This window comes from Hyla sarda, chromosome 3 (genome assembly GCF_029499605.1).
Source record: "Hyla sarda isolate aHylSar1 chromosome 3, aHylSar1.hap1, whole genome shotgun sequence".
Classification (NCBI taxonomy): domain Eukaryota; kingdom Metazoa; phylum Chordata; class Amphibia; order Anura; family Hylidae; genus Hyla; species Hyla sarda.
The window spans coordinates 27,373,731-27,389,741 of NC_079191.1; the positions used below are offsets into that span (position 1 = coordinate 27,373,731).

The window sequence follows — 16,011 nt, forward strand, 5'->3', positions numbered from 1 at the left end:
TTGGGGTGTCACGAGCCCTAGCGAAGGCTCTATGAAGAACCTTCTTAGGATACCCCCTACTGATAAATCTGTTGTATAAAGTCCTGCATTCCCGTAGGAATGCTTCATCTGTGGAGCTGTTTCTCTTGGCACGCAAGTATTGTCCCACGGGGATGCCTCTCTTGAGGGGGGCAGGATGATGACTGCCCCACTCAAGAAAGCTATTGGTAGACGTAGGTTTCCTATATATGCATGTTTGGACGCTGCCATTGGGCTGCAGAGAAATCTGTAGGTCAAGAAAGTTGATGGTGGTCTGGTGAATTTCTGAAGTAAAAAACATCCCTATTGTATTGTTATTAAGTGTGGTGACAAATTGCTGGAATAGTGCTTCTGTGCCGTCCCAAAATAATAAAACATCATCAATAAATTGTGCCCAAAATAAAATGTGCGAGGTATACTGGAGATGGGTGTCTGTGAATACAATAGTGTCTTCCCACCACCCTAAGAAAAGATTTGCAAAATTAGGTGCACATGCCGTGCCCATTGCTGTGCCTTTGTGCTGTAAATAAAAGTGACCATCAAAAATAAAATAATTGTGTGTGAGTAAAAAGTGAAGGAGTGACAAAATAAATTGATTGTGCTCAATAAATTGTGTTCCTCTCGTGTTCAGGAAGTATTCAACCGCCTTTAGGCCCAATTCATGTTTTATGTTAGTATACAATGCCTCGACATCGAGACTCGCCACATGTGTATTTGGTGGAAAAGAGATTTCCTGCAGTCTAGATACAGCGTCCCCTGTATCCCTAACATAAGACGGTAGGGCTTGGACAAATGGGGTTAACATCTGGTTCACATATTGACTAATTCCCTCCGTGAGATTTTCATTTCCCGATACAATTGGACGTCCTGGGATAGGTATTTTTCTTTTATGTATCTTAGGTAATTCGTCTGCCTTGCAGTTTACACCTTTGATACAGCCATCTATAACAACTACGGCAGCACAAATTATGTCAGGAGGCCAGAATCCAAACATATCCCCCCTTTTTTTAGGGGAAGGCGTCCAGTTGAGGGACAGGGACAAATGGGCGTATCCGTCCAACAAGAAAAACTAGATGAGGAGAAGAAGGATGAAATGCAGATATGCAATTTTTCATCGTATATCCTCACTAAGGATCAGATTAAGCTGTTGAAAAAGGGACTATCCTATACACCTACACCACAATTTGATTCCTTCGAATGGATTAAGGATATTAATCTGTTCGCAAGGAAACTTGCTCTGCACAAAGTACACAAATCACGTGATAGTGATATAGAGGCAAGGTTGGATAATCAAGTGGTGAGTGATCTTTATGAACTACTAGAGGAAGGTGAAAGTGGTACAAGGAGACCCAGTCCACCTTTTTCGGATTTAAAACCTAGATGTCGAACAACACCCAATTTTACACAATTCGATAATATTAACATCTTTGTACAGATGGTTAGTACCAAATTGGAAGAGTTGAGACCTAGGAAGAGGGGAAACCAAAATCTTACCTGTGAGGAGAATCAAGCATTACGTGATCTGGAAGAAAATCAGGACATAATCATTAAGCCCTCCAATAAGGGGGGGAATATAGTGATTATGAATAAAGATGATTACCTGGATATGGTCCGACGACTAATCCGGGATGAAACAACATATCGACGTCTTAAATCCAACCCCACTGAGAGATTCCTGAATGAAGTGAGAGTGATACTTACGGAGGCGAAAAATAATGGATTGATCACTGAAGATGAATTTAGGTATATGCTGAATGTGAAGCCTACTATAGCAACAATGTATGCATTACCTAAGATACATAAAAGAAAAATACCTATCCCAGGACGTCCAATTGTATCGGGAAATGAAAATCTCACGGAGGGAATTAGTCAATATGTGAACCAGATGTTAACCCCATTTGTCCAAGCCCTACCGTCTTATGTTAGGGATACAGGGGACGCTGTATCTAGACTGCAAGAAATCTCTTTTCCACCAAATACACATGTGGCGAGTCTCGATGTCGAGGCATTGTATACTAACATAAAACATGAATTGGGCCTAAAGGCGGTTGAATACTTCCTGAACACGAGAGGAACACAATTTATTGAGCACAATCAATTTATTTTGTCACTCCTTCACTTTTTACTCACACACAATTATTTTATTTTTGATGGTCACTTTTATTTACAGCACAAAGGCACAGCAATGGGCACGGCATGTGCACCTAATTTTGCAAATCTTTTCTTAGGGTGGTGGGAAGACACTATTGTATTCACAGACACCCATCTCCAGTATACCTCGCACATTTTATTTTGGGCACAATTTATTGATGATGTTTTATTATTTTGGGACGGCACAGAAGCACTATTCCAGCAATTTGTCACCACACTTAATAACAATACAATAGGGATGTTTTTTACTTCAGAAATTCACCAGACCACCATCAACTTTCTTGACCTACAGATTTCTCTGCAGCCCAATGGCAGCGTCCAAACATGCATATATAGGAAACCTACGTCTACCAATAGCTTTCTTGAGTGGGGCAGTCATCATCCTGCCCCCCTCAAGAGAGGCATCCCCGTGGGACAATACTTGCGTGCCAAGAGAAACAGCTCCACAGATGAAGCATTCCTACGGGAATGCAGGACTTTATACAACAGATTTCTCAGTAGGGGGTATCCTAAGAAGGTTCTTCATAGAGCCTTCGCTAGGGCTCGTGACACCCCAAGACAGGAGCTACTGAAAAGTAAACAGACAACGGGAACAATAACTAAGACGATACGATGTATTGGCACTTTTGACGAGAATAGTCGTCAGGTAATGAATATTTTACGTCAATTCTGGCCTATTCTACAGGCAGACAATGATCTGAGAGATGTCATCCCCCCTTTTCCTTCGATCACATATAGGAGAGGGAAAAATATCAGAGAACATCTGGTTCACAGCCTCTATGCTGAAAAAACTGAAAGAACATGGCTCAAGTCTACAATAAAAGGGTCCCATCCCTGTGGAAAGTGTACCTTTTGTGGATTCCTGCCTTGGATGAAAGAATTTGTTAACTCAATTGATAACAAGAAATATGTTATTAGGGATTTTATCAACTGCCAGACTTCTGGAGTAATATATATTGCCCAGTGCGGATGTGGTAAGCTATATGTGGGCAAAACCACACAGCAACTGAGAAGACGGATATCTCAACATCTCAGCACTATCCGCACCGGGACTGATACCCCACTGGCGAGACATGTTAGAAATTTTCATAGAGGTGATATACAAACCCTTAAATTTTGGGGACTAATCAAGATGACATTGGGCCCCAGAAGAGGCAACTTAGATAAGAAATTACTCCGTGAAGAAGCAAGATGGATACAGCGACTCAAAAGCCTGAGCCCTAATGGACTCAATGAGGGATTTACCTTCTCAGCATTCATTTAGAATAGCTGCCATAATGTATAAACATCGTGTACAATTATCAACACAATTATTAAACACCCTGCCGAAGTGACATCAGGGAGGGAATTGTAGATGGACTAACCATGATGGACCAATATGCTGCCTTTTAATTATCACTAAAGAATTAACTACTTCTATGGTGATAATAATATACAATATAGAATAATATAGAATATCATATAGAGCAATAATGTATTTTATTGGAGCTTATCCCTATTAACATGGAGCACTATGAAAGACCAAGTATGTACACAGATTACATTACGCAGCCCGTATATAGAAAAATTCTGGCGCATATGAAATTATATAGTGACTGACTATTATATCTATTTGGAAATGCCCGTGGAGACTAAGTCCCCGCGCATATAGAACTGCGCAGCTCCGACAGTAAGGTACGCTCGCTGGTGTAAGAGCTCGCGCAGGGGTCACGGCGCAGGAAGCGGATGTGGATATTGGCGCTGGTACAAGAGCTTGCGCAGGGGTCATAGCGCAGGAGGCGGATGTGAACATCGGCTCTGAGATCATGACGCAGTAATCATGTGATGCATTACCAAGGCAACCAATAAACAACTATGCGGATTGGTTGAACTATGAGAGCAGCAATAGGTGCATGGAAATGTCCATCAAATTAAATAGAGGATGATTGGATGGGATGGTGTCCCACCAATCAGAAGTGGATATCACCCCACCATGATGTCACAATAGGAGGTTATTTAACCCCAGTTTTGGCGCTTTTTCATTCAGTGCCCCTAAGCCTCTTGACAAAGCCGCGTCTTGCGGCGAAACATGTCGAGGGGGGCATAGGATAGGTTTTTTAATATACAGTGTAGACTCCTCCACTAACCGTGTGTACACTGCAGGTACACACAGGTAGATAATAGGTGATGCCTGGCTGGCACAGATAATTAATAATATAGGAGGAGAGACACACTGCAAATTTTAACTCCTTTTTTGTTGGTGTTTTGAAATTAATAAAGATTATACCTTTCAACAAATATATGGGAAATATAGGGAATTAGTGGATCACTTCGGTGATCTTTTGGTGAATTGGTTTAAATAACCCTCCATATATTGGTCCGCAGTTGGATCATATATGGTCAATAACAAAAGTTCATCTCAATACTTTGTTATATACCCTCTGTTGGCAATAACAGAGGTCAAACATTTTCTGTAAATCTTCACAAGGTTTCCCCACACTGTTGCTGCTTTTTTGGCCAATTCCTCCATGCAGATCTCCTCTAGAGCAGTGATGTTTTGGGGCTGTCGTTGGGCAACACTGACTTTCAACTCTCTTCAAAGGTTTTCCAGGAGGTTGAGATCTGGAGACTGGCTAAGCTACTCCAGGACCTTGAAATGCTTCTTACGAAGCCACTCCTTCGTTGTCCGGGCGGTGTGTTTGGGATCATTGTCATGCTGAAAGACCCAGCCACGTTTCATCTTCAATGTCCTTGCTGATGGAAGGAGGTTTTCACTCAAAATCTCACAATACACGGCCATTCATTCTTTCCTTTACACGGATCAGTCGTCCTGGTCCCTTGGCAGAAAAAACAGCCCCAAAGCATGATGTTTTCACCCCGATGCTTCACAATAGGTATGGTGTTCTCTGGATGCAACTCAGCATTCATTCTCCTCCAAACACGACAAGTTGAGTTTTTACCAAAAAGTTCTACTTTGGGTTCATCTGACCATATGACATTTTCCCAATCCTCTATTGGATCATCCAAATGCTCTATAGCAATCTTCAGACGGGCCCAGACATGTATTGGCTTAAGCAGGGGGACATGTCTGGCACTGCATGATTTGAGTCCCTGGTGGCGTAGTGTGTTACTCTGGTCCCAGCTTTCTGCAGGTCATTCACTAGGTCCCCCTGTGTGGTTCTTGGAGTTTTGCTCACAGTTTTCGTGATCATTTTGACACCACAGGGTGAAATCTTGCATGGAGCCCCAGATCAAGGGAGATTATCAGTGGTCTTGTATGTCCTCCATTTTCTCATAATTGCTCCCACAATTTATTTCTTCACACCAAGCTGCTTGCACATTGCAAATTGTCTTCCCAGCCTGGTGCAGGTATACATTTTGTTTCTGGTGTCCTTCGACAGCTCTTTGGTCTTGGCCATAGTGGAGTTTGGAGTGTGACTTTTTGAGGTTGTGGACAGTTGTCTTTTATACTGATGACAAGTTCAAACAGGAGCCATTAATACAGGTAATGAGTGGAGGACAGAGGAGACTCTTAAAGAAGAAGTTACAGGTTTGTGAGAGCCATAAATCTTGCTCGTTTGTAGGTGATCAAATACTTATTTTACACCATAATTTGCAAATAAATTCTGTAAAAATCAGACAATGTGATTTTATGGATTTTTTTTCTCATTCTGTGTCTCATAGTTGAGGTATACATATGATGAAAATTACAAGCCTCTCTCATCTTTTCAAGTGGAAGAACTTGCACAATTGGTGGCTGACTAAATACTTTTTTGCCCCACTGTATCCAAAAAAACGCCTAGTGGAAATCCTCGATTTCATACCAGTATCACTTTTGCGAAGTACTGACATTTTGATCACTTTATACCCAATATTTTTCTGGAATGTGACGTGACTAAAATTTTTTTTATTTAGGATTTTTTGGTGGAATGATATTGGGCAGAATATTCGCAGACTAGATGAGCCAAATGGTTCTTATCTGCCAACACATTCTATGTTTTTTATGTGTAGTTTGTACACTTTCGCACTCGGCAACACCAAAAATGTTTTATTTAACAACCCATCAGCTCCCTGTAATTACATTTGGTGGGAGTTGATGGGGCCACTGCACCACCAATGACTTATCTAAAAACTATTTAGATGCCCCGATCGCTATTGATACAGTTAAATAATGGATATTAGAGCGATTTCCGATTCACTATTGCCCACTCTATAACAGAAATGTATGCCATTAGTCATGTAACGGTTAAATTAAAGACAGTCTAAGGATGCACCAGATATAGGAGTGGCTCAGGCTGCTTGAAATGCTTCTGCATCTTTCTGACTGTCTATTAACATAACACCCGGATTCACATAAACAGCTTGGCTTGCAGGGCTACACTGTTTGCACAACTTCCATTAACCCCTTAACGACCATGGATGAGTTAACACGTCCATGGATCTCATGGGTGCTGCGGATGTGCCGACAAAAAAGGATGCCAACATATACTGTAGCAGCCCAATTTATTTGCATGTCCTGCCAAATTAACGTATACTAGCGGAAAGTGTCCCTATAAGAGTCACCAGGTGACTCCATTCGGGCCACCAAAATGAATGAGACTGATACAGTGTGACTCAAATGACACCTCTAACATACTTCAGAAATGCAGTATAAATGTGGACTATCATCCCCCCCCAACAAATTAAATAATTCGTTTTTTTTTAATGATAGTTTTTTTTAAGCCCAATGATGGATATATTTGTCTTGAGCAGGTGTTTATTTATACAACATGACAGATATAGCCATAAGAACTTTAACTGTCACAGACACCTGCGTGTCACTGCTAGCCGACCAAGGACCGATCAGAGTGATCTCTGGCCCAGCTAATGCATATTTCTTGGGGTCCACATGGGGTCACTTATGGGGGTGCGGTATCGTTTTGTCACCTCTGATCCTTTGCCGGCATGGAGTGGGGTCTATAATTCATATAATGATGTTCTGAAAGCCAAAGGGCTTTCTTCTCATTCTGGGTCCTACCAGGCAGGCAGGCAACCAAATATGGCCTACTGCCCAGTGTTGTACTGGCTAGCCCTGGACGAACAGCGTAATAAAATATGGGGCATTTCCTCCATTTCATAACCGATGTACCAAAATGATGTCATAAATAAATTTATGAAGTAAGCTAATTTCAAATTTTTTCCACTGACTTTGAAATAGTTACAGCCACACAATAAGGGCTCAACGTACTCCCTACTAACATAGGTGAAAACTTTAGGGGGTGTTGTTTTGAAAATGGGGTCACTTCTGGGGGTGCAGTAATGTTCTTACTGATAGAATGCTTTGCAAGATGAAGTGCGGCCTATAATTTGTTTAATGATATCCTGAAAGCCAAGTGGCGCTCCTCTCCTTTTGGGTCCCTCCATGTGGCCAACCAAATATGGCCTTAGCCCGGGTCCTTCCTAACATGGGACAAAGCATAATACAATTTGGGGTGATTTTCATTCATTTCTGAAGCTTTTTTTTTTAAAATGTATCCCACAAATATTTTTTACAAAGACTTGTTAATACCATCAATTCATAAAGGCCTCAAAGAATGCATTACTAACTCAAGTGAATACTTTAGGGGGTGTCGTTTTTAAAATGGGGTCACTTGTGGGGGAGCAGTATGGATCTACCAGCTTCATTCCTTTGCAGGCATGGAGTGGGGCCTATAATTTTTATAATGATGTCCTGAAAACCAAATGGCGTTCCTGTCCTTCTGGGTCCCATCATGTAGCAAAGCAACCAAATGTGGCCTAAGCCGGGGTCCTGCCGAACATGGGACGAACAGCGTAATAAAAGATGGGGTGCGTTTCCTATTTTTCAGACACATTGTACAAAAAATATGCCCCACAAATGATGCATTTGTGAAAAATAAAACAAATTAAAAATGTTTCTAATGACTTTGTAACCATTCCATCCACAAAAAGGTGCCCATAGCAACCAATCAGATCGCTGCTTTCATTTTTGAAAAAGCCTCTGAAAAATGAAAGAAGCGATCTGATCGGTTGCTATGGGCAACATGGCAACTTTTCCTCTGGACAGGTTTTGATAAATCTCCCCCATGAAGCTTATTTAAAGGGGTACTCTGCCACTAGACATCTTATCCCTTATCCAAAGGATAGGGGATAAGATGTTTGATTGCGGGGGTCCTGCCGCTGGGGACCCCCGGGATCTCGGCTGCAGCACCCCGCTGTCATTACTGCATAGAGCAAACTCGCTCTGTGCGTAATGACGGGTAATACCGGGGCTGGAGCACCGCCCCTTGTGATGTCATGACATGCCCCCTCAATACAAGTCTATGGGAGGGGGTGTGGTGGCCGTTATGTCCCCTCCCATAGGCTTGCATTAAGGGGGTGGGCCATGACATCATGAGGGACGGGGCCGTGACGTCTCGATGCTCCGGCCCATTTATCACCCGTCATTATGCACAGGGCGAGTTTGCTCTGTGCAGTAATGACAGCGGGGTGCTGCAGCCAAGATCCCGGAGTTCCCGGCAGCGACCCCCGCGATCAGACATCTTACCCCCTACCCTTTGGATAGGGGATACGATGTCTAAGGGCGGAGTACCCCTTTAAGTAGCTCCCACTCTTTGCAAGAGAGGACTGAATGTGACCGCTGTGTCCAACCTGTGGGAGCCAGGAGAGAACCAAGACTGGTATGATTTATATATTTTCAAGATATTTATCAAAACCTGTGTAGAGGAGGAGTTGAAGTTGCCCATAGCAACCAGAGTGTTTCTTTAATTCTTAAGGGTACATTCACACATACAGGATCCCGCGCAGATTTGATGCGCAGGATTTGTAGCTGCCGATTAGAAGCTGTGCTCAGTCATTTAGTTTAACATTGAAATCTTCAGCAGAAAATCCTTTGCATCACATCTGCGTACGTGTGAACGTACACTAAAAAGGCCTTTGAGAAATCAAAGAAGCAATCAGATTGGTTGCTATGGGCAACTGTACCATTTTTCCTTTACACAGGTTTTATTAAATCAGTGTTGATCAGTGCGGAGTGGTAGGTTAGTAGTGTACAATCTTAGATAAATATATTGTGAAAACAATGACCTTACCATGGCCATGGGGGAACCAATAATCCTGACATTATTCATTATTATGACCAAAAGTCTCAGAAGTTTTGGATCATTGTAGACAAAGCGATGGCCAAGTATTAAAGATATAATGATATTAGCGACAGCAGAGTTTATTCTCATGGTGTTGTCAAAGGGGTCACCTAAATGAAGAGAGACACAGAAAAGCATTTTTACAGCAGCGATTAACCTCAAGCCCAAGTCCAGCCTACAAGCACAGATAGTAAAGAGAGAGAGATTGAGAGAGAGAGTGCATTTTTGGGTGTATTACAGCAGTGATTCACCTCAAGCCCAAATCCAGCCTAGAAGACCTTAAAGGGAAGGGAGTGAGAAACTGTGAAAGGTCAGCAAAAAAGTACACTCCTGTACTGTTGTAGAAAAATGCTGTTTTAAGTGTAGTGGAGCACATTGTACTCCCCTCATAAGTGCATACCACATACGTACATTTAAGTGGTGTACCATTTTGTTCCTGTTAGTCTTAAGGGCCTAGTTACTGTAAAATGCCAGCCAAAAGTAGACACCTGCCCAAAAGTACACAACTGCTGGTGTTGTAGACAAATATTGTTTAAAGCATACTGGAGTGCATTGTCCTCCCCTCACAAGTGCATACCACATACCTACATCTAAGTGGTTACCATTTTGTTCCTGTTAAAGTCTTAAGTGCCTAGTTACTGTAAAAAGCCAGCCAAAAGTAGACACCTGCCAAAAAATACACAACTGCTAGTGTTGTAGACAAATACTGTTTTAAGCATACTGGAGCACATTGAAGTCCCCTCATAAGTGCATTCCACATACGTACATCTAAGTGGTGTTCCATTTTTTACACACCAGCAGGTGTTGTAGAAACGGAGTAACACATGGGAGGAACTGCTAAAAGTCATTCATCAAGAATTCAGAGCATGGCTTACTCCACAAAAACTGGAAATGGGAACCATGGTGACTGACAACGGGAAGAACATCTTGTCTTCGCTGCAACAAGGAAGCCTGAGCCATGCGCCCGCATGACACGTCTTCAATCTCATTGTCAAGCAGTTCATGAAGTGTTCCCCCATTTGCAAGACATCCTAACAATGATAAAGAAACTCTGCATGCACTTTAGCCAATCGTACACCCCAAAGCACACCTTCCTGTAGCTGCAGCTTCAGAACGGTCTCCCCAAACATAGTCTGATTTGCGACGTTTCAACATATGTTGGACCGACCATATGAATAGAGAAAAGCCATCCCCGATTTCTTCATGATCCAAGCGAATAGGGCGACTCCCCTGTGTAACTTCAATGTCAACCAGTGGCAGCTCATACGTAACACCTGCCATTTGCTCAGGCCCTTTGAGGAAGCCACATTATTAGTCAGTTGCCAGGAATACAGGATTAAAGACATTCTTCCACTGCTTCATTTCTTACAACACGTGTTGGAAACAATGGCTGGTCAGGGCACTGGAGACGTGGTGCATACATATCACAGCCACATGAGCTCTGTGGGGGCTGAACTTGAGGAGGAGGGGCACAGTTTAGCACAGTTTAGATTTTGAGAAATGGGCGGTTTTTCTAGTCATCTGACAGGAGAGGAGGAACAGGAGCACAGCCAGAGGAGCTAGAGGGTTATGAGGAAGGCGAGACAGAGGACCCAGACACACCGTGGCAGTATGCAGTGGAGATGGAGGCAGGGAGTCCCTCCGAGTCACTTGCACTAATGGCAAGATGCATGCTCACTTGCTTGCATAGTGACCACCGAATTGTCACCATTCGGCAGCGGGATGACTTCTGGATGTCCACCTTATTGGACCCTCACTACTGGCACAAAATGGGTGCCTTTTTTTTTACACCCACTGAGAGGGAGGACAAACTGACCTACTACAGAGACATCCTACATAGTCAGTTGGCCGATGCCTATCAGCGCCATCGTCCATCCTCTCGCAGGTCTGACTCGGGGGGACCTATGCGCTCACCTTCCACTGCCATGGATACTGTTGAGGGGTGGGGTGGCAGGAGCAGTACCAGCTCCAACAGCAGAAGCCTGAATCTACAGTCGCTGATGAGTAGCTTTCTTCACCCGCATAGTGAAGCAACTCATTAGCAGCAGGTAAACCTGGAGCAGGACCTGAACCAGCAGGTGGTGGCATGCCTTGACATGACCATGCCAACACACCTTGAAGATCCGCTGGATTTCTGGGCAACCAAACTTGATTTGTGGCTGAAACTAGCAGAGTTTGCCCTGGAAAAGCTATCCTGCCCGGCCAGTAGTGTGCCATCGGAGTGGGTGTTTAGTGCAGCGGGGGTAATGGTAGCCCCAACTCGTCTGTCCACGTAAAATGTGGAGAGACTGATCTCTTTGAAGATGAATTAGGCAGGGATCAGCCAGGATTTCCACCCACCAATGCCTGATGCATCAGAATCGATTGACCATGATGCCACACCAACACTTCACATATATGGATAGTGCAAAACAGATCTAAGGCGCTGCTCCCCAGTTACAAACATTACTCCGCATCAGACCACAAGTAAGTATTAAGATATGCATTACGTAAAACATAACTTTTAATAATATTGTTAGGATAAATTATGTGGACCAAAATTTTTTTTTTTAATCAAACAAAAGTAAAGGTGTGCAAAAAACACCATGTGCCACCTACACCACCAAGTATTGATGTACTGCAAAGACATCTAAAACGTGGAAGGGAACAACATATGGTCCATTGTAACCGTTAAGGGTAAAAACTTCCCCTGTAAGACCCTACTCTCGCATTATTAATTTCCTTCTTGGCAAGTGTTACTCACCATAAAAAGGGCAGCCCCACACAGGAACCTCCTACTTCTCCTACAAACACTGCCATTTCCCAGGGTTTTTAGGTGGAAATACACACTTGCCACACTTACTCGCAGTAACACTTGCCAAGAAGGGAATTAATAGGGAGAGAATAGAGCCTTACAGGGGAAGATTTTACCCCCACCTACTACAATGGACAATACATTGTTCCCTTCCCCCTTTTTGAGGAAAGTGTTACTAGTGTTAAAAAGGATGGCCCCACACAGGAACCAATCCATATTTCTACCTTAAAATCCTGGGAAAAGGCAGTGTTTGTAGGTGTAAATAGGGAGAGGTTCCTGTGTGGGGCCGCCCTTTTTAGGGCGAGTAACACTTGCCAAGAAGGGAATTAATGCGAAAGTAGGGCCTTACTGGTTACCCCCACCGGTTACAATGGACCATATGTTGTTCCCTTCCACCTTTTAGAGGTCTTTGCATCACATCAATACTTGGTGGTGTAGATGGCACATGGTGTTTTTTTGCACACCTTTCCTTTTTTTGATTTAAAAAAAAAATTTGGGTACATGTATTTTATCCTAACAATATTATTAAAAGTAAAGTTTTACAGGATGCATATCCTCAATACGCTGTGTCATTCAGGCACCATATGTTCTTCTCACGCTGCAGCCAACTCCAGGCTGTCATTCAGCCACTATATGGTCTCCTCATGCTTCCGCGACCTCCACACTGTGTCATTCAGCCACTATATGCTGCACCCAACTCCAGGCTGTGTCATTAACCCACTATATGCTGCACCCGACTCCAGGCTGTGTCATTCATCCACTATATGGTCTCCTCATGTTGCCGCCAACTCCAGGCTGTGTTTTTCAGCCACTATATGGTCTCCTCATGTTGCCGCCACCTCCAGGCTGTCATTCAGCCACTATATGGTCTCCTCATACTGCCACCACCTCCAGGCTGTGTCATTCAGCCACTATATGCTGCCGCCATCTCCACGCTGTGTCATTCAGCCACTATATTGTCTCCTCATGCTGCCGCTACCTCCAGGCTGTGTCATTCAGCTACTATATGCTGCGGCCAACTCTAGGTTGTATCAGTCAGCCACCTTTCCCTTTGTTTGATAAAAAAAAAAAATTTGGGTACATGTATTTTATCCTAACAATATTATTAAAAGTAAAGTTTTACATAATGCATATCCTCAATACGCTGTGTCATTCAGGCACCATTTTTACGCCGAGCGCTCCGGCTCCTCCTCCTCCGGAGCGCTCACGGCATCTCCTGCCATGCAGCGCTCCCGTCGGCAGTGCTGACCGGAGACGCTGCTCAGTTGTGCCCGGCGGGAATGCGATCCGCCTAGCAGGACGTGCCCACTCGCGGATCGCACCCCTTCCCACTCACCTGTCCCGATCTCCTGCTGGGTCCCGGTGCGCGCGGCCCCGCTCTCTAGGGCGTGCACGCGCTGGGGCTCTCAGATTTAAAGGGTCAGCGCACCGCTAATTGGTGCCTGGCCCAATCTTCCTAATTAGCTCCCACCTGCTCTATGTGAATAAAAACCCACTTCCCCTTCCTGTCCTTGCCGGATCTTGTTGCCTTTGTGCCTTGTGAAAGCGTTTAGTGTGTTCCCAAGCCTGTGTACCCAGACCTTCTGATGTTGCCCCTGACTACGACTCTTGCTGCCTGCCCTGACCTTCTGCTACGTCCGAACTTGCTCTTGCCTTGTCCCTGTGTACCGCGCCTGTCTCAGCTGTCAGTTGGGGTTGAGACGCTATCGAGTGGAACGACCTGGGGGTTACCTGCCGCTGCAAGTCCATCCCGCTTTGCGGTGGGCTCTGGTGAACCCAGTAACCCCTTAGACTCCGTTCCCCTGGTACGGCCCACGCCATCTCCCCACTGACACAGAGGATCCACCTCCAGTGTGCTCGCTGCATACCAGTGCGGATCCTGACAACCATATGTTCTCCTCATGCTGCAGCCAACTACAGGCTGTCATTCAGCCACTATATCGTCTCCTCATGCTGCCGTTACCTCCAGGCTGTGTCATACAGCCACTATATGCTGCTGCCAACGCCACACTGTGTCATTAACCCAATATATGCTGCACCCAACTCCAGGCTGTGTCATTCATCCACTATATGGCATTTTCATGCTGCCACCAACTCCAGGCTGTGTCATTCAGCCACTATATGGTCTCCTCATGCTGCCGCCATCTCCACGATGTGTCATTCAGGGACAATATTGTCTCCTCATGCTGCCGCTACCAATAAGATAAATGAACCCCAAAATGGTGGCAATAAAAAGTGCAACTTTTAAATGCAAAACAAGCCCTCATGTGGCTTTATAAGCAGATTTTTTTTTAAATTTGCAACATTTGAAAATAAGTAAATAAATGAATAAATATCATTGGGCAATAAAGGCCCAGAAGGCATAAGAGGCGGAAAAGGTTATAGGGATTTTCTTGGAACAGGAAAAAAAAATTCTTCCAAAAACTGCACCATACCACGGTAATACCGCACACAACCTGAGGGAAGGTGTGGCACTGTTTTTCTCATTGTAGATAATCCCTTTAGGTGGGGAGACATGAATGGAGCCTGGATCACAGATATAACACACTCATGAATTTTTTTCTATATTACTCTTTCTAAGTTGTTCAGCCACTTCCTCTATCTTCCTCATTACCACAAGGTGAATTTTCGAGATGGATTCACCAATGTTACCTCTGTTGTTCTGCCTGTGGCTGTGTTTGACAATGGAGATGGGGGTCATATCTTGGTTTCTGGAGATATTGGCACCTAAGTTCATCCTCCTGTGGAAAATGTGTCTCCAGGAAAATGCATCATGTGACGTCAAAGCGGGACCCGTGGCTAATAGTGCGCGGCACTAAACACTGTGCTGCACGCTATTAACCCTTTAGATGTGGCGTTCAGAGTTGATCGCTGCGTCTAAAGTGAAACTAAACTATCCCCGGCTAGCTCAGTTGGCTGTTTGGGAGAGCCGTGGTGAAATTGCAGCATCCTGGACAGCTCTAGGACAGCAGGAGGGTCCTTTCACCTGCCTCCTGCTGTTCTATCGCCGAATCACTGCTCAGCGCCTGAGATCCAGGTATGAGCAGTCAAGAGGCAGAATCATCGATCAATGGTTTCCTATGAGAAACCATTGATCAATGTAAAAGATCAATGTGTGCAGTGTTATAGCCCCTATAGGAGCTATAACATTGCAAAAAAAAGTGGAAAAAAAAGTTAATAAAGATCATTTAACCCTTTTCCTAACAAAAGTTTGTATCACCCCCCCCCCCCTCTGTTCCCATTTAAATAAAAACAACTGTGTAAATAAAAATAAACATATGTGGTATCGGCGCGTGCAGAAATGTCCGATTTATAAAAATATATCATTAATTAAACCGCACGGTCAACGGCATACGCGCAAAAAAAAATCCAAATTTTCAAAATAGTGCATTTTTGGTCACTTTTTATATAATCAAAAAATGAATAAAAAGCGATCAAAAAATCCGATCAATACAAAAATGGTACTGATAAAAAACTTTAGATCACTGCGCAAAAAAATTAGCCCTCATACCGCCCCATAGGCAAATAAAAAAAGTTATAATGGTCAGAAGATGACAATTTTAAACGTATACATTTTCCTGCATGTAGTTATGATTTTTTCCAGAAGTAATACAAAATCAAACTTATATAAGTAGGGTATCATTTTAATTTTATGGACCTACAGAATAAAGAGAAGGTGTCATGTTTACCGAAAAATGTACTGTGTAGAAACGGAAGCCCCCAAAAGTTACAAAATTGAGTTTTTTCTTAAATTTTGTAGCACAATTTTTTTTTCTGTTTTGTCGTAGATTTTTGGTTAAAATGACTGATGTAGTTACAAAGTAGAATTGGTGGCGCAAAAAAATAAGCCCTCATATGGATTTTTAGGTGCACGATTTAAAGTTATGATTTCCCGCACCAGGACGTACATTTACGTCCTGTGTATGACCG

The 16,011-nt window shown here is 43.6% G+C and overlaps 1 protein-coding gene across 1 annotated transcript in view; it reads right to left on the minus strand.

The window, feature by feature from the left end:
- Nucleotides 1-16,011, minus strand: part of LOC130361215 (cytochrome P450 2K6-like) — a 128,263-nt gene that overhangs the window by 9,843 nt on the left and 102,409 nt on the right. The window contains exon 9 of the mRNA XM_056563948.1: nt 9,237-9,397. Coding sequence (XP_056419923.1) covers nt 9,237-9,397 — 161 coding nt within the window. The remainder of the gene's footprint in view (nt 1-9,236; nt 9,398-16,011) is intronic.